The sequence below is a fragment of the Mycteria americana genome, chromosome 17, assembly GCF_035582795.1.
Source record: "Mycteria americana isolate JAX WOST 10 ecotype Jacksonville Zoo and Gardens chromosome 17, USCA_MyAme_1.0, whole genome shotgun sequence".
In the NCBI taxonomy this organism is placed as follows: Eukaryota; Metazoa; Chordata; class Aves; order Ciconiiformes; family Ciconiidae; genus Mycteria; species Mycteria americana.
In genome coordinates, this window is record NC_134381.1 from 13,728,034 (window position 1) to 13,755,263 (window position 27,230).

General features: G+C 48.2%; 1 protein-coding gene across 9 annotated transcripts in view; it reads left to right on the forward strand.

Annotated features, from left to right (window-relative positions):
* Positions 1 to 27,230, forward strand: part of MVB12B (multivesicular body subunit 12B) — a 75,383-nt gene that overhangs the window by 6,240 nt on the left and 41,913 nt on the right. For 8 of the 9 annotated variants that reach the window (XM_075519857.1, XM_075519853.1, XM_075519854.1 and 5 more), the window contains exons 2-6: positions 1,368 to 1,490; positions 7,609 to 7,716; positions 12,004 to 12,100; positions 15,182 to 15,311; positions 15,609 to 15,731. In XM_075519857.1, the coding sequence (XP_075375972.1) occupies positions 1,380 to 1,490; positions 7,609 to 7,716; positions 12,004 to 12,100; positions 15,182 to 15,311; positions 15,609 to 15,731 (569 nt within the window). In that variant the 5' untranslated portion in view covers positions 1,368 to 1,379. Of the gene's footprint in view, positions 1 to 187; positions 306 to 1,367; positions 1,491 to 7,608; positions 7,717 to 12,003; positions 12,101 to 15,181; positions 15,312 to 15,608; positions 15,732 to 27,230 lie in introns of all 9 variants that reach the window. The other variant, XM_075519861.1, reaches the window with a different exon arrangement.

Consider the following 27,230-nt stretch of genomic DNA (forward strand, 5'->3'; position numbering starts at 1 on the left):
TGTAGGGAGCAAAGTGGGTCTGCTTTGCTCTGTGCGTGCTGGGTGCTTGTCTAGGTGCCTAAGCAGAGCTCTCTCCTGGGTTTGGTTCATCGGCAGTAGTGTTTTTGCCATTACTGTCACTACCTCCATTGTTTTGGACTCCTCAGGTAGTCTGGCTGTTCGTGTGACATTATTATTATTTACATAGGGCCCAGACCTGCTCTTTTTTACTGCCTGCAGCACGATGTTTGTTCAGACTGGGCATTGTGAAGTGTAAACCCAGGTCCCACTGGCACCAGCACTCACCTCTGCCTTTTCTAGAAGCAGTAAGTAACCAGCCGTCTACATGGCCTAGAAATGCTGGGGTTTAATTGCTCTGAGGAGGGAATTCAATTAGGTAGCTCTGGTTCACGGCTTGTCTGGCTGCACAGCAGTGACGCTTGTTTACACAAAGCACTGCCCTTTTATCTCGGGGTGCGTGGGGGGCGGTTTCCTGGGGCATTCCTGCCTGAAAGCCGGAGAAGACTTGCCCTAACTGGCTGCCTCTGCAGGAGACCACATGCTGAGGCAGTGGCACCTTTCCCTATCCTCCTCCTCAGCGAGTTGTTTCAGCAGCTCTCTTGTCCTCTCCTCCTGCTTCCTGCAACAGCATCGCTCTGAAATTGGTTGGTCTTACCTGCTTCTGTCCCCCTTTGCGTATCTCCCTCCCCTGAAGTACTCGGTGATGTCTCCCTTCTCCTGGAAGATGCTCAGGCCTCTTTGAGGCCTCTGTCTGCTTTGCATCAGACCATCCTGTGCTGCTTCATCTGTGTTCCCCTGGTGTTGAGGCTCTCTGCAGCAAGCACGGTTTTGCATACAGTGCCAGAGACATCTGTGCTGCTACATGAAAATGGTCTCGTTCAGGAGGGTGTGTGGGACTGAAGGCTTGCGGGGGAACCCCCAGCGTGTCTAACACCCATAGTGGATGGGGAACCTCCCAATGAAGCCTTTGGGAGCAGATTTCTTGCTGCTTAAAATGGCAGAGCTGCTTCAACCAGCCTGACTCAGGCATGAAATTTGCTCTCTGTTTGGGAGGGAAGGGATTGAGTTTGGGTTTTCCCATCATTGCTAGATGGAGACCAGCCCATGCTAAGTATCCAGGATACAACAAAATTAATTTCAGAAGAGGCTGTTGGCTCAAATTCTAAACCTATTGGGCATTGCACAAATGTACCCTCTTATCAAAAGCAAATGAAAGTGCAGAAGGTGTGTCTGGCCTAATCCTGTGTTTAACTTGGCAGTCTGTGGTGTGTCAGCACAGGCGCTGTGGCATGCATGCAGGCTCTCGGTGCTGTCTTCTGCTGGGGTGTGCTGCCGAGCAGCCCTTTAATTCTGCTCCTTTCTTTCAGGATCAGTCCATAATGCCTGAAGTGCGAGACCTCTCAGATGCCTTGCCCGACTTGCCGATGGATCCCATCACGGGTGTTGGTGTGGTTGCATCCCGGAACCGCGCACCGACAGGTTACGATGTAGTAAGTAGAGCTATTTCAGCTGCCATTGCTAATGCTTTGGTTCTGCACTAATGAGGCTTTACTTTGCTGGGAACAGCATCTCTTCCAGAGAGGGCTTGCCTTCAGACATGTGCTTTAAGAAGTAATTTGATAGCCAGCTGCCCACCTCTCAGCCCACAGCACTTAGTGCTTTTCCGCAGTGGAGGTTTGTGGGTGCAATCCTGCTACTTCATCTGTGCCACTTCAGAGGAGTATAATTACCTGGAGGAGGGGTTTTCAGAAACAGCTGGCCACTGTGGCATGCAAATTTAATAATCCTAGTAACATTCATCCTGAAGGAGTCCTAAGTATTGCACAAATTATATCTCTGAATAAATGGATCCTGCATCAGCTGTTTAATCCCACATATCGGCACTGCACAATGATGATGATAAGCTCCAGAATGGGAAGCAAGGAGTTTTGCGTCCGACTGAAACTGCAAGGATGATTTTGATGGACAGAATGCAAACCTCTAAACTAAGCTTTGGCAGGAGGCTGGGCAGCAGGAAAAGGCAGCTGGACACAGCAGAGGTGAATGTGTGAATGGATAAAGGGAGGTCACTGTTTAACAGCTGCTTGTTCCTTGGATTAGTTGCTGTGTAACCAACAGCATGATTTTTCTCCCTGTATGGTAGTGTCCTGAACAGTGAAATATAATAAAATACTGACCTTGCAGGGCTCTGTATGGAAAGCTTTGGCCCGTACTCCATCTGCTCACCTTTCTATGTATCCTGCTCCAACTGTGCGATGTCACACCTTGGGTTTCCAGAGTCACACAGCTTGTGTGGTTGGGGGTGGAAACCAGTTGACTTGAGGCTTTGCTCATACCTTTTGTGCTCTGGATCATTGCATACCCTGCTCAGTGTGAGAAGGAAGAAAATGGATCAGGCTGAAGTAAGGACATGAGGGAGGGAATTGTGAAAAGACTCCTCAAAGACCTGGAGGGTTTTTGCATTTACTGCATTTTTCTGAGTGCTGATTACCTGTGTGAGCCAGGCTGTGTAATTAGCTGCTTGCCCTGATAAAGGAGCACGGGACAATGTGAGAGTTGTGATAACAGAATTGCATTCTGCCTAAATGACTGGGCAGAGAGAATGCTCACCCCAGATAGCCTGTATGTGGTTTAATAGGGAGCTTCAGCGCTAACACAGTTTAAACTAAACAAGATAAAAGAGTCTTCCTGTGGTTTAATCCAATTATGGTGGTGGTGTAATAATGTCTGTGAATGTGGGTCGCTCTCTCCTAGGGGGCAGAGAGAGGAGGCTGCCTTTCCTCTGGTTCTTCTGCCTTCCTCTCTGTTTACAAGGAGCTCTTCTCCGACCCCGGGGCCAGCAGTCCCTGCTGCAGGCCGTGGGGAAGTGCCTGCTGTCTGCAGTTGTCTTACCCTAAGCACGGCTTCCACACGCTTACTCCTTCAGCCTCGCGTATGGCAGATCAGCAGTCAGCTCTGCGCCCGGATGCTGTGAGCCGCAGTTGATGTCCTTTCCACCGTACAGCACCTGCTGTGATGGGGCTGCTCTGGGTGCCACCCTGATGGGACAGGATGTCCCGGTGCCCAAACACATGGGATGGTAGCACACAGGGCTGTGCTTTTCTTGCCTGGATGCCTGGGAAGGTGGCTCCTCTGCGCAAGTTGGGGCTCTGGAGCCGGGTGTGGTATGCAGGGTTGCCACTTCCCTGTGACCTCTCTGGAACCCAGTCTGTCCTACCTGAAGGCATGAAGCCGAGTATGCCGAAGTGCACTTCTCAGCGCAGCAGAGAAAGTCATGTTCTGAGACGTGGGCAATGTGCGGACTTGGGCAGTCTCAGGCTCTGTGTTTCTCCAGATAGGCAATTTCCCTACGGAGACACTGAGAGCTGATTGTTGCTTCAGGGTGTAAAGCCTTGATGGAGGCAGCTCCATCCTAGGAGTGTGCTCCCTAAAGCCCTAATAGTTAGGGGTTCAAACTGCACCCTGAAAAGGAGAACCACTCTCATCTTTTGGGAAGCGTTAACACCAGTTTCTCTTGGGATGTTGTTGTAATCCCCTTAGGGATCTGATTGCTTTGCCTTTTGCTACAGCATCCTGCAGCATTCAGTTCCACAGGTGGATTCAGAGTTGCATGGGAAAGTATTTCCTCTTACTAGTGGTGAATTTGACATCATGTAGTTTCACGGGTGGTTTTGAGTTTTGTGATGGTGAAGCACCCAGTTCTCTTTCTGAGACAGCTGTGTTATTTATAGGCTTTACCTAGTTTCCCTTTCATTCATGTCGTTTCTTCAATAAACAACCGTTGCCATGTTCTTTTCCTTCTTTTTCCCTTTGCTCCTCTTTAAAACAAACAAGCAAAGGCATGGGTGCTTTCACCCCAGGTGTAAGTTAAATGCCCAGGGGATGTCCTGGTCCGTTTCCCAGGTTCGCATGGAGCCCTGGCATTCAGCATACTGCCCGGCTGGGGGTGGCGGTGTGGCAGAGCCCAGGGTACCAGGCCCAGGGGAATCTTGGCGAATGGGTCAGAGATCTTTTTCCCTCAATAGTTTTTTAATTAGTCAGAAATCTCCATTGCCTTTGTGTCTGCTTAGAAAACAGCTACTGACGCTTGTAATGACTAGCCAGGTCTTTTAACAGCTGAGGCACCAAAGGCTTGAGTTTGCCAAAATGTACAGAGTGAGTCTGAACTTAGATTCCTGAAAATCTGCCCAAACTGGCAAGACTGAGTGTATGGGTGGGGAGGAAAGGGAGGAGAGGTGGGAGACAGGAAGCCTGGGGTAGGAGAGAGGTGTGGTTCCCATTCCTTGCTGCGGGCTGAATGCCAGCTCCATGGTGGGGTTTCCTCTGGGGCGAGAGCCCCAGCATGCTGCTTGCCCAGGGCCGTGCTGGAGCAGGGCTGGCCCTGCACACCACTGGTGGGGCAGATCCACCCCGTGGGGCAGGCAGTTCAGTGGGCCCATTTGCCAAAGACCTGTCCTGTGGTAGCAGTAACCCCATACTGACTGCTGGGCAGCAGGTATATCACCCCGCACTTGGAGGAGTGGGCTGGGGGACACCTTCCTTACTGGGTGTCACTCCATCAAGTCCGTCTGTCTGTAGCACATGCTTGAGGAGTGTCTTCCCCCCAGCTCCGTGAGGAGAAGGACCATTCCTTGTGCCTGAGGTGCTGGGTGCCCAGCGCTGGGTGCCGTATCCTCCATACCACACGTTCCTCACCTCTTAGCCAAGCAGAGGACTTGGTGAGCTAGGGCTGCACGGTGCCCGTCCTGCTGGACATGTCTGCCCCGGCCTCTCCAGGTCGGCTCCCTTCCCACGTTGCCCCACCGAGGGCACGCTGCCATCGTGAAGCAGTGCTGCTCAGGCACAGCTCTGCTTTGAGAGGTGGTGGGGATCCTCCTTGCCTGCAGGAGCCCAGCAGATGATGTAAGAAGTTTCCTGTTTATATTGCTCTGTTTTCTTTCGCCATGAGTTTTCTGACAAGTTAATGCATGCTTACATTCTCCAGGCTTGGAAAAAGTCTTCAGCAGGATGATGTGGAGGCAGAGTGCTCAGGGTTAATTGCTGGGGATGTCGCTTGCGACTGTTGCATTTCGACAGAAGCAATGGTTTTGCTGGTGTTCCCGTGGGGCCCCGGGGCTGGCGAGCCCTTACCCCCAGCTGCTTTTTGCTCCGCTGCTCGCATCCTCCTGCGAGGCTCTGCTGGTGGCACGTTGTGGCCTGCCTGGTGCTGCCGGGGCAGGCAGCCAGGCAGCGACCAGTGGCTCAGCTGGGTGGGGAAGCATCGGAGGGGCCCAAATGGCTGCTCAGCAGGGACGCTGTCCCCAAGGGGCAGTGCCGTGGGCCAGGCCTGGTACTACCAGCTCCTGGGAGCCAAGGACCCGGGTCCTGCCATCAGCTGCTGGCAGTGCCTGGCTCCCGCGCTGCCCAGGCCGGCCGTCGGGCAGGGGCAGGAGTGGGAAGGGGAGTGCGGGGCCAGCCTGGACTGCTGTGCCTCCCTGGAGATGGGTTGGGTGCCTCGCTGTGAGGCTCCCTGCAGAACCAACTTGGGTCTTTCTACTAGATATTTGATGGGTTAGAATGGCAGGGTTGTTCCTAAAAGGGCAGGTGGTGTGGGTTGGAGTTTTGGGGGTTTTTTCATTGTTACGTCAGAGTGTAAGAGTGCTGGGCCTCCCTTCCTCCGGAGAGGCGGCAGTGCCAGCCCGCCAGCGCGGGGGCCCTTCACACGTCTTGGCCAGCTGTGATCCAGCTGTGCCCTGGGCAGTGAGTTGTGGAGGAGATGATATCAACTGAAGTGATACACTTTCACCTCAAAAAATTATTTGGTATTGTTGTCAGTAATGTAAAGTTCCTAAAGCTTACAGAGGTTAGATAAAAGGTGTGTTTGACAGCAATTTGTATAGCATCAGTTTTACAGTTGCAGACTGGGTCTGTTGCTGCCTGTTGAGTTTTGAGCATCTTTAATGTGGGAACAAAGAAAACAAAACTGGCTAACGCAAGAAAAACTGAAACATTGAACTTGAACCATATTAATTAACAAAGTGATTAAATCTGGTTGTAGTCCCTCAAACTGTTTCTAATAAGGGCTGGAGTTCAAGCTAAGTGTCCCTATGTGCCAACAGTTTTTCTAAGCACTCTGTCTTCTGAGTATCTTTTCACCAGGACTGACTTACCCATAGGGGAAAGAGATGCACATGGATTTTATATAGTCCTAAACTAGCACTTTAGGAAAGAGTTGAATTCAAGGAATAATAAAGAAACAAAAAATCCCACCAAAATCCTGTTTTAAAATTTTACTATTTAAAAATGATGCATGTTTCTTTGCAGAAGCCTGACCGCAAAAGCTGTGTGTGTCATACAAAGGCTTGAGCTGAGAGGGGCTTGTGAACAGCAGTTGCCGAAATGCGAAGAGCAGCCAACGCGCTTTGCTCCCTTTGCTGATCAGACAATAAACACACTTTTCTCTCCCGCACTTCAGATAATTGAGGGTCTTGTCAGCACACATCTCTTGCTTCCTGCACCCTGTGCAGAGTCTCTGCTCGACAAAACATGGGTGCAAACAGTAACAACAACTGTCAGCTCTTTGTTATCAGGCTGCTCTGGGGCCAAGGTCTTACTCAATTCAATAAGAGCAGACTTGGAAGAGCTGCAGTGGAGCGGTTTGCCCCCATCTGAGAGGCATTAGGCAGAAGTTCAGCTGTGCTTCTGCGTAGCTTCAGACCACGCCAGAGTCTCCTGTTGGGAGCCATCAGTCAGGCGTTAGTCTGGTGGGTGATCTTATTTCTGCTGCTCTTCTCCTTGTGTTTGGCTTCTTGTTTCCTCTCTGATTCGACAACAAACCTTTTGGGGCAGGGGCTCTTACCAGCCTGCACTGTGCAGGGCGAGTGCCCAGCTGCTAATAGAGCAGAGCCCTTTCCCTGGGCGTTGTGCTGCCTTGTGCCCACTCCTTAAATTGGCTGGAACATGAGATCTTCTCCTGCCTTTCTCTTCCCGCATGTGCCTCTGTCTCTTCGGTGGAGGGCCCGGGGTCTGTTTTCCTTTGCCCTCCGTGCGGTGTGTGCCACTGATTCGACTGGATGCAGGGTTGCATTGGAGAGGGATGTTTGCAGGCTGCGTCCTCGCATGTGGCACTGCTGCTGAAGTCTGTGAGTGCCCAGGGCTTTCCCCAGCTGCTGGAAGCAGCTTTTTGGCCTGGGAGCCAGAATTCCTCGATAGCTTTTCTGTGAAAATAATACTGAGATTGGGCAGTTTCTGTGCTTTGTCTACAGGGACCCCTCCTCACAGCTTGCCCCAGTGCACCCTTACGTGTAGGGTGGTAATGAGAGCCTCGATATGCTGACTTTTCCAAATTATTGTTTGGAGACTGTAACCGAAGTTGCTGTTTCCTCATTAGAATAGCCTTTGTCAGGGCATCTTTAATCAACAGACTCCCAAGAGACAGCATTTTTAGAACTTCTTTTTATACCTCCTCTTGGAAGTTCTTTTGCACTGCACCTCATGAAGAAACTAATGAGATGCTGTGAGAGTTCGGGCTACCGTTAATTAGAAGAGGTCTGAGGAAGAAGTACTGCACATATATTAACTTTATCTTGGCTCACATGTCTCCTCTCTCTCTCTGTCTCTTCTTTCCAGGTTGCACAAACAGCAGATGGCTTGGATGCTGACCTCTGGAAAGATGGCTTATTTAAATCCAAGGTCACACGATACCTGTGCTTCACGAGATCGTTTTCAAAAGAAAATGTAAGTCCGTTTGCTGAGTGTCTGCATGATTTGCATCTGTGCCTGGTGTGCTCTTACCCATAAGATGATTCATTTTATGGAGCCAATTATAATTCAAGCAGGCATTTCACTGAGTTTAGGTGAGTCAGAAGGCAAACTGCAATGGCTAGATATTTGCATTTTGTCTGTGTTCTTCATGGAAAGAAATCTCTGGCAAAATCTGTAATAAAAGCAGCAGAAAAGGGAATGCTTGCATTTCAGCACCCCCCTCATGCTAGCATTTCCTGCTATAGCAATGGGCACTGCATGCTCATGATCCTGATGAATTTCTAACTAATTACCTAGAGAAGCAAATGCTGCAGGTGGTGGTGATGAAGGAAATGTTAGTTTCTGAATCCAGGGGCATCAGATATTTTCTTGCAGGATTAGCTTGTCTGTCTTTGTTGGGTTTTGGTGCTGATTCTTGAAAATTTGCCCACGTTGTGCATATGCTACCATATTCTTGTAATCTTCTAAGGTGGCTATTAAGCATAAGTTAATTTCTGATTAGTGGCAGTTGTCTGCCCACATCTTCCGTGGAGGAGAGGAGACCATGTGCAGTGAGAGCCTGATGCCTTCTACTGTGTTTTTGGTTGAGGCTAATGTGAAAACTTCCTCTTTTCTGGAGGAACTATTTAATTCTACAATGAATGCACTCCATCTAGTGGGTAATCCTGCTTTTCGTCATGTTTTGGATATTCACAGTGACTCAGGGTATGTCAGGGTATGGAGATACCATTTTGTACTTATGCTTTCACCAACGATGGGAACAGAAAAGCCCCTGCGACTTCAGAGGCTGATCATGGGTCCTGACAGGAAAGTCGGGGGCTGCCAATTTCCAGCATTTGACCTTTATTCCATCCGCTTTCCTGCCTGCCTCTAGATTAAAATAAAGCTCCAGAGCTATGGGAAATATCACTTCCTGGGGTGGATGGACAATAATTGTGCTTTTCATCCTGGGGTACCTGCAGTAGCAGGAATAATAGCCCCAGAATAGGGAGGGAGGGTATTAAACAGAAAGATTTGTGGTGATTTGAGTATTAAGTTTATCTGTGGCTGCCTTAAATGCAAGGTTGTCAGAAATAATTACAGGATAGTAGCAACTGCTGGCTACCAGAGACAGTGTAAATACCCTCAGTCAGTGCCTGTTGGGCTTTTGGCATGAATCCTCTGCTCGGCACGGTTTGGGAATGTGTTCCTCATATTGATGAGGAGTGAATTAAAGGGAGAGTGGAGGGAGGACTGCCGGTCCCAGCTGCACAGCAGCCTGGTGTGCGAGGTGTGGCACAAGTCGCTGCGTCCCGTGCGCGGGTTGTCTCGAGCCCTGCACCAGTGGCACGTTAGACCTGTGGGCGCTTCTGGCAGAGCTCCTGGGCAGCAGCCTGCAGGCGGTGCTGCTGGTGTTTGGGCGCTGGCGTGGAGCCGGTGCTCCTGCGGTTCACTGATGGAGGGCGGGAGCACCCTCTCTTCTCAGAGGGTGGATTTCCCAAGGCCAGGCAGCCTCTTCCAGCCGGCTGAGCAGGCTCCCTCCCGAGAACACCCCTCTGCCCGTGAGAACAGACAGAACGTGTGCTCGTGCTGCTTGAGGCCACGGGCTTCGCGTGTGCGAGGGGGCCTTTTCGTGAGGCAGAGACCAGACTGATAGATGCTGGCGCCAGTCTGCCAGCCCCTGGGAAGCACACAATGCTGATCAGCACGCCTGGTCCTCTGGCTGCAGGAAGCCTGGAAGTGGGCTGACAGGCTGGGAGGAGGAGGGGAGCGGACTGGTGGGGCAGCAGCCTTCTCCCCTTGTGCAGGGAGCAGCACCCTTGTCCCTGGTTAGCCCAGCAAGAGCTTTCCCTCCCCTCTCAGTTCTCTCCGGCCACACAGGGGCACGATGTGCTGCCCGACTGGGGACCTCCGAGGGCTAAAAGGCCTCGGTCCTCCCCGGTAGCAGTGACCTAGAGCTCTCATCAGGGAGAGGCTCCTCTCGGCTGGACATTGATGCGTTGCTGCGCTTTGGGTTGGAAGCTTTACCGCTCAGGGTTTTGTTGTTTTTAACGAAACACTGGGAACTATTTGTCCTGAAGAACATGTTGTAGTTAGCAGAGTTAATGCACCTCAGATACCTGGTTTATAACGGAGACAGTCTGTAGTGTCTCTTTATCAGAATCATCATTCTCAATAGCTTGCAGTATTTGACAGATTATGAGGACATTGCTGGTATTTGAGTGCCATGGTGAGGAGGCTCTGGATGGTGCCTCTCACAAACGGGGAGGCGTTGTGCCCTTTTCTCCTGGGTATATGGCAGAGCATCAGTGCTGACTCCCAGTGTTTCAGCAGCTGACGAACTTATCAGAGGCATCTCTCCTACCTGCCTGCTGTTGATGGAGGAATGATTGTTGGTTCAGCTGAAAATTGCACGCTGATGTAACACAGCCAGACAGTTTGGATAAATAAAACATGAAAGATGAATCGGCAGCGACCACTTCATCTACCATTTGCTGTGCCAGGACCATGTTAACTGATACATTCAGGCTTCGCAGCATCCAGCATTGCTCGCTCTGAGATGCCCTGGCCAAAGTGGGGATGGAGGCACGTGGGGGCAGCCTGGCCTCGGCCGCTTTGCCTGAGCAAAGGACATGTGCCACGCTTGTGTGTGGCGGGACAGGGCTGCAGGTGTGGTGGCCCTCCTGGTGAGGATTTGACCATGAAATGCAGAACCTCCAAAAAATAAACTCAGACCTGATCTCCCCTTATTTCAGAGGCTGCAAATCTAAATATGTTTTAAAAGAGTTCAGTGTAATAATCAGAGAGTAGAGGTTTGCCTGAAATACTCTGCCAGATAAAAACTAAAGGAGGTACTTAGCAACCAGTAACAGTAAAACACACTGACGTGGTTTGATGGCTTAGGATGAAATTTTAATTGTTCTGTATTGCATTTCTGTTTATGAAGGCTGTGCAGTAACTAAAGTGGGTTTTTCTTCCATACGTGAATCCAGATTATTGGCAGCAATGCTGGCTTTAACGAGAACTGCAAAGAAAATCTGGTCTCTAAACAATTGTGGAGGCTGTCATTCTGAATTGTGTTTTGAGCTCTTCAAGCCTTGATTAATAGGACGAGGCATCAGTTCAGAATTCATATGGACTCCAAATGAAGTTCTTCGTTCCAAATGGCCTGCTCTTCTGGAGTGCGCCTGCGTTTGGAGCTAGAACCATGTCTATTCAGTACTAATTAGCTAATGCATGTAATAACTTTGGCTGTGTCTGCATGAACCATCTTCCTGTAATGCTTTCTGCTGTACTGTCACGGAAATGTCATGTTGCTATTGTAGAGTGTGTGAGAACTAAGGTGACCTGCTTAGTGGATGAGTTGGTGGAGGTAATACTTTGAACTGCCGTGTTTCCAAAGGGAAGAATTTGGTTGTGCTTCCAAGGATCCAGAAGTATGGCAGTGGATGAGGTGTAAGAATCTGCAAATGCTGAAAGTTGTCCGGTATCTCCTAGTGTCCTGGTTTCGGCTGGGATAGAGTTAATTTTCTTCCTAGTAGCTGTTACAGTGCTGTGTTTTGGATTTAGGATGAGAATAATGTGATAACACACTGATGTTCTAGTTGTTGCTGAGTAATGCTTACACTGGTCAAGGGCTTTTCAGCTCCCCATGCTCTGCCAGGTGCACAGGAAGCTGGGAGGGGGCACGGCCAGGACAGCTGACCCACACTGGCCCAAGGGCTACTCCATACCATATGGCATCATGCTCAGTATAGAAACTGGGGGGAGTTGGCCGGGGGGCAGCGATCGCTGCTGGGGGACTGGCTGGGCATCGGTCGGCGGGTGGTGAGGGGTTGTAGCGCTTGTTGTTTTGTTCTACCCCACCCCACTCCACCCCGCCCTGGGGTTTTGTTCCTCTCCCTCTCTTGTTGTTTTCCTTTTCATTACATTCCCCCCCCACACACCCCCACCCCCAATTATTAAACTGTTCTTATCTCAACCCAAGAGTTTTCTTACTCTTGCTCTTCAGATTCTCTCCCCCATCCCACGCGGGGGGGTGTGAGCGAGTGGCTGCGTGGTGCTTAGTTGCCAACTGAAGCTAAACCACGACACCTAGTCAATCATCATGTAGTTCCTGCAGAGGGGACAGTTGCCAGTGTTGGCTTGGTACCTCCTTACCATTTTTAAAGTTGGTGGTCAGATACAACGACAAGGTGTCTTGGGGTCAGCAGGTGAGAAGAGCTGGGTTTGAATTTGGTGATGATGTCATAGTCAACTGTTTCTTTTCTCTCTCCAAAGAGTCATTTAGGCAACGTCTTGGTTGATATGAAGCTCATTGATATCAAGGACACTTTACCCGTGGGCTTCATCCCCATCCAGGAGACCATCGATACACGTAAGTTGGCGTCTGTCCTTCAGTCCCGTGCCTTGGGAGCAGCTGCTCCACTGGTGCCTGCGTGGTCGGGCGGCGGAGGGCTCTGTCCCTGGGAGAGGGGCACTCTCAGCACTGCTGCTCTCTGGGGTTACGTGTGCATGTTTGGGGGCAGCTCTGGGCTGCAATGAAACAGCCTTTGGTTCTCCTGTGCTCTTCAGGCTTTGTAATACTGCTGCCTGACTGTCACCAGCTCGCCTGCTGGAGCAGCACCGCTCTGGGGCCAGAAGGAACAGTTTATTCTTTCATTTTGCAAGGGTGGACTAGGCCCCGCAGGAGCAGAGCTGCTGTGCTGAGGGTTGTTCACAAATGGATACCGAAAGGAAGGGTGTGTGCTCATGGTGCTAGGTTCATGCGCACCGGCTTTACACCTCCCTCCGTGAACAAATAAAGGCTTGTGTCCTGGCAGGTAGTGCTGAAGATGGTGGGGTATGTTTGCGCTTGTTGAGAGAAGGCACAAGTGGAATGTCCAGGGAGAATACCATCCTCATTTCTGCAAGGCAGAAATGGCTTTACTGCAACATTTAAGCCAGCAGTTCCCAAACAGTGTATTCGGATCCCCTGAGACTGATGGCAGCGGCAGCTGGAGCCACGTCTGGTTGCAGCACTCCGCTCTGCAGCAGGCATCAAGTGCTTTGGGCTTGCAGCACGGAGGAGGCTGGGGACGAGCCCCATGGGAGCTGAGTGTGGAAGGGCTGCAGGACACCATGCGCTGGTGCTGAGTGTACAGCTACTGCTCCAGAGCAGGGCTTGTACCAGTGCTCGTCAGTAATGAAATCCAGCCTGGTTATGAGTAGAAAGGAGTTATATGAGCCTGCTTTGCAGGGAATAATTCATCTGGGTCTGCAGCAGATGAGGATGGTTTTTCAGTCACTACCAGCCTGGTTCTGATTTGAACCTGTGACCTAGAAGTGAAAGGCTCTGCAGCCCATTTCCCATTCCCCTGGGTCACCCCCTTTCCCTGGAGAATTCCTGGGCACGTGTGGCGTGGGGGAGAGTCGTCGGCTTATCCTGCTAGCCCTTGGGAGTGCTGGGTACTTACTGTGTGCTGCTGTAATTTTTGTGAAAGTCCTGGTGGATAGGTGGAAGGGGACTTTGTAATTAATTTAAAATGCATTGGATTGCGACCCATACAATCTTTAAAGCAGAGGCACTGTCTGTATTAATGAAGTGGTGCATATCCCTGCCTCCATTAGCATGAATGAACACATTTCGATTGACTGTTTATAATATGTTTACTTAAAATTAACTCTGGTTAAGCACGTGTAATTAATGAATCCAGCTCCTAAACCAGGTTTGCTACAGACTGCAGACTCTAGCCAAGTGTGAAAGAGTCCAAAGACAAAAGCAAATAGTCAGCTTTGTACTTAGTATGAAAGTCAAATGAGAGGCACTGATTTTGTTCAGAGTTCAATTCATGGTTATACATGTTTCTGTGCTCTTCTCTAAGTGACAGTTGACTTGTGGTAAATATATTAAATACAGTACTCCTTATTAGGTTCTGAGAAAATTTTCAGATGTGGAAGCCTTAAACCCTGGGCTCCTAAAATCAGTTTTAGGCAATTCAAATAAGAGCCCTAGTTTTCCAAAGCAGAAGACTAGACTTCAGGAATACAGGTGTTTAACATCTCTAAAAAGCAGCACTGTAACCGCAAAGCTGCGTGCACAGATGCTGTATTGTGACACACCTCGCACTGTCTGTACATTTATTGGTGTTGGTGCGACAGCAAATTTCAGAGGCCGGGATGGATTGCTTTTTCCAAGGTGCGGATTACGAAACAGGAGGAGCCTATAGAGACAGGGCTGCTTGCCATCTGTTGAAGTGAGAGCATATTTTTAAGCTGGAGGATATTTATTCATATTAAACTGAAGGGTTTTTATTTTGCAGGCACTTGTTTGTAGTTGTTGGTTGTTTCCAGATTTTCATTCAGTGTCTGCACTTTAGATTTTCAGTTTATCAATAGACTTCTGTCATGTCTTTCAAGTGCCTGCATTCACAAATAGAAACCTCACCTTGCTCACATTGAGACTCTCGCAGACTCTTTAGGCTGAGATAGAGCAATGGTTTCCAAGCACCGCAAATCTGTATCTGTGTGCCATACCACCTGTTGTCACGCGAGTGACCCATAGCTGGATGTGGATTGTATCTGCATGCAGACAGACAGCGTGCACATACATAAATTCGTTATACAGATAAGCCTTAACTCTGATGAGCTTGAGTTTTTCTTGATGGATAACGTGGAAGCAAGTGAAATTGCTCTGCGATGCATAGCAGGCAGGGGCCATTGCAGCAGATTCGTCCGCCCTCTGAACACAGGTCAGTGCAGCACAGTTGCCCCATAGGAGGTCCTAGCAATTACTGCTTTGTAAATCTGGTTTATCTCTGCAAAGATACCAGGGTGAACACGGTGGGAGTATCATTTCAGTGCCTGCTGACTGAGTCAGGGGAGGTCATTAACACTTAGGATGCGTGAGATTTGGGCAGACAGCTTTTACTGTTAGCCACTCTGCATGGCAGTCTGTTTTTCTGCCTGTTCCTCCTCAGTTTGGCTGGCTGTTCGGAAGCACTTGGCAGAATAAACTGACCGGTTGTGTCAGCAGCTTCCAGGTGTGTTCCTAGAGGCGATGCTTGTGGGAGGAATATTTAGATACGACTTATCTAGGCCGGTAAGGCAAGCATTAACTTGGAAAGAGAAAGCGAATGTGAGAAGTATGTGGAAGTGGAAAAATCACCTGCCATTTCTGTTCTGTGGTGCAGTACTCTGTGGCGTACATGATGTCTTATCTTCTCTGCAGAGGGTAGTAGGGGAGTATTGGTTTATCGCAGTGCCTAATAACAAATCTCACACAGTGTACAGAGAGCTCCTGATAGAAGATTTCTCCAGTCACTGAATGGCACTGCACTGTCTGGTTTGCTGACATATATCTGTTCTTTGGCTCCAGTTCCTGCCATAATTATCTGCCTAATATCTGGAGAGACAATAAATAACATTTATACCCTAATCTTGCATAAAATCCACCCTGTGTCCTGGATTGTTTTTGCAGAAGAAATAGCTTTCAGAAAGAAGAGGCTGTGCATTAAATTCATCCCTCGAGATTCTACAGAGGCAGCGATCTGTGATATCCGAATCCTGGGCAGATCTAAACAAGCCCCTCCTCAGTACACATTCATAGGGTAAGTACCCCTCACTCCAGAAGCTGTTGTCATAAATTCAATTGTACCAAGGGTAAGCACCCTGTTTTCCTATAATTACTAAGTAGTACTTTGTAAGAGCTGAAGCTTGTCATTAGAAAAGTCTGCATAAGTACAAGTGTTACGGAGTCTGATGTAGGAATTAACTAACTGCCCTTTTTCTTTTTTTAGAGTGGTTCTCACTAACCAAGGTGTTTGTGAAACACTTCAGTGCTTGATACTTGTGCACACGTGCAGCATTTGCTTGTAGCATTAATGTCTTCTGTGTTGGTTACACAGGGAGTTGAACAACATGGGCATTTGGTACCGGATGGGCAGAGTTCCACGCAACCACGAATCTTCACAGCCTGCAACTCCTCCTTCCCAAGTACCATCTTCGACACCAGCTCCTAACCTGCCGAGGTAAGTTTTCTGCTTTCAAGCCCCTTCTGCTTGATGCTGCATGGTGTATTGTTAGTAACCTTGCCTGGCGGAATCAAGACCAGGGCACCACATCAGTATGAACGATTACATGGCATGATCTGATAATGAGTGAATGTGTCATTCTTTCAAGTATTTGCCTACTGGAAGTTCCTTTGGCTGTCTTTATACAAAGACATATGGGTGAAGAAGTCAGAAGAAAGAAAAAGCCTGCAGGGGAAGGGAAGCAGCAAACTACACCTTTTCTTTGCTTTAAACTGTGCAGGATGTTGTCATTTCCAACACGTCCGTCACCCCTGGAGGGTGGGCCGGAACCGTAGCCAAGCCGATTTCTCTCCTTGACCAAAGGGAGGGAGATGCATTCATACAGACTTTAATGCACGTGGAGACAAGTTTTGCTTATTCTCTAGAATCAGTCTACTCACAGTTTGAAGTACTGGCCCTGTTTTTATTTTCTTTGACCCGGCTGCTGGTGCTCCAGTCTCGCAGCTGACATTGAGCATGCAGAGCAGACTGCTCATCCTGCAGTGACTGACAGGAGCAGCGCTTCTGGGCAGACGCTGGCACAGTGTCTGTCCAGGTGGTTTTCCCTGTGTTATAGACAATATTTGTGTGCGTGTGTATAAATGTATGCACTTGTGTGTATACTTGGATATAATCATAGTCCTGTATTGACAGCTTACTTGCTGGGTTTCTCTGGGCAAAACAGAGTGGTGTTAAGCAACAAACCAACCCAGACAGAGGTTATAAACTGAGTACTTTATAAGCCTGGCATTTGCTGTGAAAGCACAGCATCCAGTGTGAGATGGGCTCCTACTGATGAGGCTCATCGCCTGAACTCCGGGCCAGGCTATTGCCAGGGGACAGCATGTTCTCTATGGGTCCCTTTGGGCTTTTGCTTAATTAAGCAAACATGTATTTTTCACTAGGCATTTGGTATACTGCAGATACATTTACAGTATTACAATAACTGTTGAGAGCTAGAATTTCAGAGGAGACAGCAGAGGGGAATTCCAGGGGCATTGGTTTGTAGACAAAGGTCATTGTATTGTATGGGTGGAAAATACTCGTGTCCTTCCGAGTCTTGATTTAGAGGTCATTTCAGAGAGTGATGCTTTTAAACTGCTGTAAACTGTTCCCGAAAAAGCTATCGGGTATCTTTTTAAGGCAGGTGTGTACATTTGAGCCTTCACCCGTCACCCAGACTTAAATCTACTGTCTTGCAGTGGCTCTTTGAACTCTCCAAAGCGTTTGGGCGTTTCTTTCACTGAGAGTTTGCTCAGTCGCCTGCCATGCCGTGGCACACTGCTTGCTGTCCTGTACTGTCAAGTGTGCTGCAGGCAGAGATGCTGTCTTGCTTCTCAAACAGAGATGGAGGCATATGAGATGAAAAGCCAGCACTCTTCTGGAGATTTCAGCCTGTCCCACCGGGAGCTGATCTGTTGTTTTGAAGCTCCGCTGGACATAAGCTACATGATAGCACAGGCCATGTGAGATCAGAGAAAAAGATGTCTTGATTTTAGAGCACAGATCTTCATTTTCTGTCTGCAAGAATATTTCTGCCTGGGCAGATTTCCACAATAAAGAGAAAAAATTATCATAGCAAGAGAATGTCAATGGCGGTCTTTAATCACTAAGTGTGGAAGGGTCACTTTATGGCAGAGCAGGGAAGGCTGCAGAGCAGCGTCAGAGCTATTGGGAACAGGGCCAAAATTAGAGCTCAGAGCATCAGCGACAGTCTGAAAAGAAGTGTTTACAAGGCTTATATATTTTATAACCTCTTGTTGTACAGTTTATGGTTTACAATGGCTGCAAGGAAATTGGATCAGTTTTGTTTTACTTGCCAAATAAAGCAAATGTCAAAATAGTCAATATAAAATGTATTCTAATTTGGCTGAGTTAAAACAGCCAGCATGCAGTGGAATAATTGAATGTTACATTAATGCCTCCTAGTAAAAACCACCTGTCTGTAGCCAGCTCCATTCTCATGCCCTGTGTGTGATTTACAGGTAACTTTTACACCACCAGCCTGATCATTCAAAGCATCTTTCATGTCTGTTTTTTTTACGCTGATTATTTATTATCCAATATATTTTTTAAGAAATAGAAATGTATATAAAGGTGCATCCTGCAAATATTTCATTATTACGGGGAACACATACTACTTGAAAGCCTTTTCTAATACTTTATCAGCAATGTGGTAAGTTACTCAACACTTAATGTTTGTAGAAGATTGTAGTCACAAGTAACCTCTTATTTTTACGTCACCATAGAGAGATGAGATTACACTGGTAGCCAGTTTGCTGTTTTATTCCGTGTGGATATATCCTGACAGGAACAGCAGCGAGTTATTCTGATGCTGCCATGAGTGCTAAGAAAAAATTGGTGAGCAGTGCCGAATAGAGCGCACTGTGGAGATTCTGCTGTTAGGCTGGTCAGGTATTTAAGCTATTCTCTTATAATGCTGTCTAGCATTATAAAATAATTTTAAGTCAAGAGGGTACGCTTGGGTGCTTCAGAACAATTGCTAACACTGGATATAAACTAAACCAGTAAAACACACCAGTGAGCTTCTGCACAGCAGAATGAAAGGACTTTTTACTGTGGGAGGTGTTTATTTCTGCACCAGCCATGTTTCCTCCTCTGATCCATGATGTGAGTTACTGATGGCAGTGGATGGTGGCACATCAGAGTTTTGTCATGTGTCAGAGGTTTGACCTCCACAGCTTGCTGCACGTCAGCAATGCTGCTTCCGCTGCTTGTGTCGCGGGGTTATGGCTCGCAGTCAGAACTGCACAAGGGGAGGCTTTGTTTGATATTCGTGCTGGACTGCATATGTTATTTTTCAGCCATTTCTTCTCCTTGGTGTTTCCTACTGCAGGCATCTGGCTTAATGGTCTCTAACGGCAGGCCTCGCCATCCCAGTTGAGGGTGGCATGCTGTGCTGTGGAGCACAGCCGTGCCATTGTGCAAGGCATCAAGCTGCTTTACTGTCTTTTCTCTCCAAATTCTGCGACAGCTTCTTGGCACTAATGGCAGCCTGGAGAAATGCACTTGCAGTTTCCCATCCTAGAAGGCTGCTGCTGCTGAACTGCTTTTGTTGACTTGAGTCACCAGTGGGAGTTTAATGTAACTTTCCTCAGTAGCTGTGCTCTGTGTTCAAGGCCTGCGCTCTCCGGTGCTGCATGGTGGCATCGTCCTGGGGAACAGGAAGGTAATCCTCCCTCAAAAGAGGTGCTAGTAACAGGTAACTCACCTGGCCTTTTGCACACTTTTGCTTCACCCAGCCTGTGATTTGGCGGTTCCCAGTGCATGGGCTGGGGACTTGGAGAAAAGCACACGTCATGAGCATTCGAGCAGTGTCTTGGGGCTAAGTCCCTCTGTGCCTCAAGCTCTGTTGGAGTAGGCTAGAGCAGGATTTGTGCGTGACCTTATCTTCGCAAGTCCGGCTCCAGCCTTTTGGGAGCAAGTCCCTGACTTCTGTGAATGCACGCAGAGCCAACCTTGAACCATTTTGCCTTGCGGCTGCCTACGCAATGGCTCCCATCACAGCCGTGGTGCTCTGTGAGCCCGTGTGACTTCTGTGGTTCGGGAGTGCATTTCGCATCCCTTCCCGAGGTGCTGCAGGAGTGTCTACCACCGTCATTCAAACAGCCCTCTCACAATTTGTCAGCTGCAAGCAAGATGTCAGTCAGTGCTGCTGAAGTGTGTTTTACACTGACAGTCATAATTGCACTTAACTTTTTGCGTGGATGTTATCAATCTGTGATGGATACTTTGGGAAATGGAGCACTCTGATTGCAGATGATGTGTCACAGGCGTTTAATCTTCCTCTCGGAGAGACCAGGATTCAGTCACAACTTTTACTTGTTGATGTCAGGTTTTGAAAATGTAGATTCGCGCTGACCCTGGGAATCGTTCAGTCATTTAGTTTGCAGGGCTGTCATCTGAAAGGTTAATGGCTTACCAGGGAGAAGGAAGATCTTGCTGCAATCCACTTGTATTCATATCATGCGTTAGCATGGCTGGGCACTCAGCGTTTTGGTTCAGAAGGGCAGAACTCCGGCTGCCTTCCTGGGATGCCTGTGGCACGTCTCCATGGCTGTTCTAATTGAGAACCACAGAGGTGGGGCAGGGCAGGCCAGTCCTGGGGCAGGGGGTAAGCCCAAGCTGCAAGTCTGGGTGGGGCTCATGGTGCCTGCTGCTGTCCAGGAGGCAGAGCCGTGAGTCGGTCGTTTGGGCCCTGGACTGACCAGAAAGGCACATGGGTGAGAGAAACAGTGTCGGCCCCGAGTGCTGCACCTCCAGGCGTGCCTGGTGACCCGGAGAGGCGGCAGAGCTGGCGGGACGCCTGGCCTGGCCGGGAGAGGCCAGTGGCGGGGGAGCGTTGCAGCTCGGGAGGGAGTTGCTGTCGTGGTGGCATGGCAGTCGGGAATGCCGAGCACCTCGGTCAGGTTTCTTGCACCCGGGGCTCCTGGTGCAGCCGGGCACGATCTGGGCATCGGCAGAAGGAGGCACCAGTTTGCAGAGCCAGATGGAGAGAGGATCAGGAGAGGGATGGTTGCTTCCCCGAGAGCGGCACGCTGCTGATGCAGCGTGGCTGCCCGCTCCCGTGCGCGCAGCAACGGGGACAGCCGAAGCTGGCACAAGCCAGTCGGATCGAAAGGGCACGGTTTTCTCCTGGTTAGCAAGGCGACATGGCCGGGCTGGCCTGAGAGGCCACAGGCGGCGAGCGTGGGGTGATCTGGAGTGTGGCAGCCTGTCGTGGCCATGGGGAGCCAGGCAAAGCCTCCCTGGGCGCGGGGGGTCTGTGTCCAGCCGGGCAGTACGAAATGCCCACCGTGGGCCGGCAAGGGACCAGGCTGCTGGTGCTGGAGGTGGGGCCCAGCTGGAAAAGGCCACGGGTGCTCCGTACCGCCCCGGCTGGAGGGGACCCCAGGCCGGGTGCCAGCCCCTGCGGCAGCACCAGCGCGGCCACGGCGCTGGTCTGTTCCAGGGGAGGCTGCGGTCCCTCTGGGCTCTGCCTGCAGGGGCTCTGCCCCAGCCCGGGAGCAATGCCCAGGGACAGAGCAGCGTGTGCACCCCTCCGTGCTGCCTGCCTCCTCCTCAGGGTCCGGGCTTCTGCAGGGAGAGGGGCTGTGCGCCACGCCAGAGCCGGGGCCCCAGCATACGTCTGCTGTGCTTGTAGCTCCTGCCTGAGCCGCATGGCTAATAAGCTACAGAAACAGCTCATTTGTGCTGCAGCTCACACCCCTCGCAGCTGTGGGTCTGCAGCGTGGCTGGCAGCCGTCCCTCCCCGCGCGCCCTTGCCGTGCTCTCGGCACCATTGGTCTGTGCCACCAAGTGCTCGGGTCTTGAAATACCGATCTGGCAGGAGTATTGCACCAGGGAAGCGCTGCTCTGGTTTTGATGATAAGATAACAACTGCTCTACTTAAACCCCTGAAATAAGAGCAGGATGTGTAAATTTTCCTCCTGTGCTCCCAATTACCTTTTAAATAGTTAAGCTATCCCTCCCTAGAAAAGGGAAATTATTTGCTCCTGTTCCTCTGCTCCCAGCGGAGTTTAATGTTAAGGAATGTAAGAATTTCCTTTCTAGGCAGAGAAGTCTGATTTTTCAAATTGATTTATTAATGGTGTTTGAACTTTGTCGTGTAAGCTCGGAAAGTGATCAGTGTGTGGCTTTCTGCTGGAGGCTGATGATGTGCAATAGGTGGCAGCTAATAAAGCAGCACCAGCAAGCCGGTATGTTGGAGACCTGAACTTGGTCTGATGATAAGCCAGTCTTACTCTGTGCAGTGGGTTAAGTGAAGGGAAGTGGGAAGCCTTTTACCTTCCCTATTTTTTAAGTAGCAACAATATTATTTATAAATAACTACCTTAATTTTTTCTTTAAGACATTTAAAATAGATTTTATGGAGAGTCTGTAGAGGAAAAGTTCCAGGGTTTCAGTGCTTTTCTGCTCTGGTGGGGAACAAAGCCAAGACTTCAGAAAGCTGCCGTGGACTGGGGGCAGATACCGCTGGTAGCCTGATGGCCAGCGTGCTTTCGCAGAGTGGTGGGGGTCTACCTTAAAGTCCCTCATCTGAACCAGATGCTACCAAAGAAGGAGTACTTGGGGAGGGATGTTTCTGGTTTCACTGGAAACTGCTCTGAGAAACGTTGCCAGTGGGATCTCTTGACAGCCTGATCCTTTCTACAAAATGCTTCCTTCTTGATGGAATTGCATTTTCTAATCTGTTTCATTAAAAGAGCTCTAAAGTAAAACTACCTTCTGATTTACAACTAATAAAACGTATTCTTTGGCTTGAATGCTCCAATCAGTGGTATTGTGAAATACAGCACAATATTCCTAGTTCTTAAATTATGTACCCCACAAGAGGCCAAGAATGGTACAAGGGCTGGGTTCGCATCACAGTAGCTGTGGATTAAAAAAAAAAGAGATTGAAACAATAAGCTAAAGCTTGGAGGAAGTGTTTCCATAGCCCCATTCCAGGGGGTACGGTAAGAAGCAAAATTTAAGGATGAAACGTCCGTGATGCATGTACGCTGTGCAAATCTGAACGTGATGGTTTGTTTGAGTGGGTAAGGGGTGCTGGCATACATTTATCCAGAGTCTGTTTCCCATAAGGAATTTGTTATGAAACTGCACTGACCGTATGGCTTGCATCCAACTCGGCTGGATGAAGACGTGCAAAAATTGGTCACAGTCCAGTATGTTTTAGTGGTAGAAAATGATGATTAGGAAAAAATGTTTAAACAATATGAGTGGTTTCCAGGCACAAGAATCCCTTGCAGCAGCCGAGAGACAGACGTTAACTGTAGTTAGAAGAAGTTTGATTGATTTAGCTGACTTTGAGGATGCATTGAAAAATTTGGGGAGTGCTCTGAGTGAAGAGGGTTCGATATCCTTAGAATCATTTTTCTTTATAGAGCCCTGTTCCTGGTATAGTAATATTCCTGGAGGCATATTTTCTTTAGGGTGTAGCGTAGGGTCATTAAGTACAAACCGAAGGTATTCATTCAGAGGAGCGATATACTCGGTTGTTAAATAAGCCCTGCAGGGGAATTGAGCGTTTTTTCCCTAAAACTTCTGTGTTGTCTGCTATTTAATATGATCTCTGCCACTGTTGATTTGTAATCTGTGCTTTCACCCTGAAGTGCATGTGGTTGTGTTCAGATATTTCCTTCTTTAAATCAATCACTTTCACCATTTTCCAAAACACTTCTTGAGTTTATTGCTTTTAGTAAAGTGTTTGGACTGTCATTATTTATTACTGGCAAAGTGCTGACAACGTGCTCTTCCCAAATGAGTCTTTATGTGGAATATTTGTTTAACAGGTTTTGCAGGGGAGGCGTCGCTGCTCCCCGCGGGCTGGGCTGTGCCTGCAGCACCCTGGCACTGCGGGTCTGCCTGGGCGGCAGCCCCCCTCCGCACCCGGCCCCCGGCAAGGGGCTCCCCTCGTCAGTATGCTTCTCGTCGGACGTGCGAGCCCAGGCTTTGTTGTGCTGATTAATTTGACAGAATTTAAAATCCTAACCGAGGAAGCTTACACCGTGTGTAATTTATCTTTTTGGAGTATTTCTGCTGTTTGGCAATTTTTCCCTACTGCTTCATTATCTGAAAACTCCTGACTCTGGAGAGTAGCTAGTGAAGGATGTGGAAAGCTGCGCTCTTCCCGCTGCAGCCTCCAGAGACTCCGCACTGCTCATCTAAGACAACCACTTCATAAGCACTTCATGCTTACAGTATGAGGTCTTAGTTCTTTGATGCAGTCCTCTGCCTATAACAGTTTAATGGGCTACAGCTCAGACTTTCAAGCAGTGTAAATTAAACTTGCTGGTTTTTTTCTATTGTTTGGCAGCTGTTCTATCCTGGTTACTTAAGTCCTCTGATCTAAATTAATCCCTGTATAGAGGAAGCTGCAGGAGCTCCATTCTGCATTAAGCCTTACGCTTTGGGTTGCTGGTCTGCAGTAGATCATGCTCCCTTGTTAGCATCATCGGGGTTTGTTCGGTTCAGCTGGTGATTGCTTTAGTTTTGACGGAATAGCGCAACATCATTTTCCCGTGTCTTTGAGGCGTGGTTGTTTCGGGACGGGGATACGCAGAGCCATGCTGCATGTAGTGCATTGAGTACGTGTGCTGCAGACAGGCCTTCTTCCCTTTCTACAGCTGGGAAAATTAAATGGGTAAATCTAAAAGTGGAAAGAATCACTCACTCCCTTTTTCATTCTCTCATGCATTTGGGCTTTTATAAAATCTGAATCTGGCACCACCAGCTCTCATTGATTTTTGGGAAACAGGATGTTTTAGTAGCTTGGAATGAGATGAAATGCTTGCAAAGCCCATATGTTGCTTGTTTTAGGGAAAGGGTCATGGAGGTTTTAGAAAGTATTTAAATATTTGGTTTACACGATTAGAATAGATTGTCTGGAATGAAGTCCATTACCCGAGGTGATTCTTGCCTCACAGTTTTGTTTTTCATTGCAGTTCTTTGGAGTATGAGGTAGGTGTTCTGGCATCGCAATGCCTGAGCACAGTAAAAGTTAAGGACTGTGAAAAATACTCTAGATGGGATTCTGGACACCGCCGGAGCCATAGATATCTGCTATGGCGTTGTCTGTAAACTGCAGTTTGGAAAATGCATTCTGGTGGAGTGAGCAGTTGCTGAGAGGTCCTCTGATGTCTGTCAGTGAAACTCCAGCAGCTCGTTTCTTAGAAATAGGATTTTTCCTCCCTCCATAGGCAAAGCTTTCAAGTTGGATTACGTTTCTTGAGAGCTACAGCCTGATATTAATTTCTTGTCGGTGTGATTTCAGCTTTCTACAGCTTGGAATTTAATTGTTCTGTCCTCAGTTCTTCATGAGACATGGTCTTTGCATAATCCATTGATTATGGAAGATACAATTCTTTTTATTTGAAGGTATTCCCATGAGACTGCAGTTTTTGCAGCACTCTTCTTAAGTTCGTTTAAAATAAATTGAAGTCATGACAGTGGTACATCAAAGAACAGGACAATTCCAGTCTGCAGCATGCAGTATGGCTTCTAATATATTTGATAACGTGGGGCAGTTCTTAAAAGTTTTGCCTGATTTCTCTACCATGCTCATCCAATCCAGTTGGAAAGCAAAAACATACCGTTGTTCTCTTGCTGTGCATTGTTGATATTTTTATATGAATTATGAAGCATCGTTTGATATCTGGCATTTCCCCCTATGATCCTTTGTTACTTTTTATGAGTACTTGCCCCCTAACTTCAAAAGCAGTTCATCACCTTCCTGCAGACAGTTATTAATAACTGATTTGGAACTGTCGGGCATTCCTGGGCCTGTTTTCTGCGAGTTTCTCTCCAAAAACATTCAAAAAGTGGCCATAATGTGCACAGACCTCAAACCGCCTTTGCTAGCATGTGAAGGATCTCTCTCGTGACGTGCTGCTTCTGTCGCTGTCGTATTGTAGACTTGTTCCCTAGATTTAATGACTAAAAGAAAAACTGAAGTTGAGAGTAATTAAATCTACCCTGTCCTGAACTGTGCTGTTGCAGTTGTTTCATCCTAAATTGCATGGAAATTATCGTATGCTGGGGAAAAATATTTTTCATATTTAACCAGTGCTGGAACAGTGTGGTTTTGACTTCAGTGTTGGAGGGAGCAGGCTGGAGCCCTGACGGCTGGCCTTGCTGGGGCAGGCGTTCGTCCGTCCTTCCCGGCAGCACCAAATCTGCCTCGTTGCTTTCATTCGGCGGGGAGGAAGAAAGCTACTTTTTGTGACAGTTCAAAAGGAAAATAATTGGCATGGGGATAGTTAATGTGAGTTGCCATTCCTTAACATTAGAGATTCCACTAAAGTACTAATAATTACTGTTAATATCTTTCAGTGGAAACTTTCAGAGTAAACGAGCACTGGTTGAAGCGGTATTTAACGGCATGCTGCTGGCATGATAAGAATGCAAATAAGCGTTATTAGCCTAATGATTTTGCTGTCGCCATGGCTGTGCAGCAGTAGTGTTGTGAATATGTCATGCAGTACCCGTGAATTTGGAAAGTGTGTCAAAACACAACTTCAATTAGTTTGCTCTAATTATGGCTCTAGAGAGTTCATAACTATATCACTCCTCATTAAAAGAGATTTTCTTATATGGATTAATACAGCACGTAAAGGGATGTTTGAGCGATCCGAGGCAGAGCTGTGCGGAGGGAGGATGCCCACGGTGTGGCGGGAGGTGCAGCGGTTCCGGAGCAGCGCTGGGGTCTGGCCCTGTCCCGTGAGCTCCCGATGCCGGGCAGGGGCTGGGAAACCTCCCGTGCAGGGCGGGCAGGACCGGGCGGCTGCGCCGGGTCAGCCAGTGGGTGCCTGCTTCCGTATCCCCCAGAAGAGGGTTTTGTCCCTCGGCACGTGAACCTGGCGGATGATTCTGGACAGGCTCTTCAGTTTAAAAACAAACAAACAAACAAAAACCCAAAAAAACCCAAACCAACAAAAAAACCAACCAACCAAAAAAACCCCCCAAAAGCAAAACCCCAACAAAATAACAACAAAAAGCCACCAACACAAAAGCCCTAGTAGGAACCATACTCGATGCTGAAATAGAGATCTGGCCTGAAAGCTTTGCTCTGATAAAGGTCGAGGAGCGCAGGTAGTCAGAAGCCTGCGTCAGTCTGGTGTCTCTGAAGGAGCCCTGCACGATGCCAAATGTCCCTGTACGTTCCCAGGGTACGTGTTGTGTCTTCTAAATATTGTCTTTTTGTGTTGCCTGAGCATGTTCTTGCTTTGTAGAACAGGGAAAAGATTCTTGTGCTCACAGGTGAGCAGTTGGCGAAGGGTTAAAGTAGTAATTGTTTAAATCTTTTAGGCTTTCCTCCCAGTTCTGTGATAATTTGATGAAGAACTTCACCCTAATTAAATATTCAAATTAGGAATAAGTGTCAATATGGCTTCCCATTGCCTGGAATGATGATTAATTGTATTCAAAACTCTAGTGGCCGCTGTAATCTAAACCAAACCGTTGTTCTTGATTATTTCTGCAACACATTTACCATGTTTTTGTTTTAAAATTTAAACTAGTAATTGATTTGCCATATGCCGCAGAGCTGCACATACTTTCACGATATGTGTTTAGGAACTTGGGGACTTTGTAATTGGGATTTTCTTGCTTTTCAATGGCAGCCTCTCTTTTTTTTTTTTTTTTGGTTGGGGTTTTTTTTTTTTTTGTCTTCTACAATGCAAAATGATTTGGCTTTCACAACGCATAAGGAAAATGCATTATGCAATCAACTTAGTAGGTATAAGTTATATTGATCCTGGCCAAAGTTTGCATTAATTTAAAATAAATTAGACTTTGTTTCCCATTTTTCCCTACAATGTCATGCTTTTAAAAAAGGGAAGGGGGAAGGGGAGAGCTGATCTCCTTCTAGCAGTTACTGCCCTCTGTCTTGTGGTCTTGCAGCTAAATGTTCTCCTTGGAGAGACCTGGCTCTCC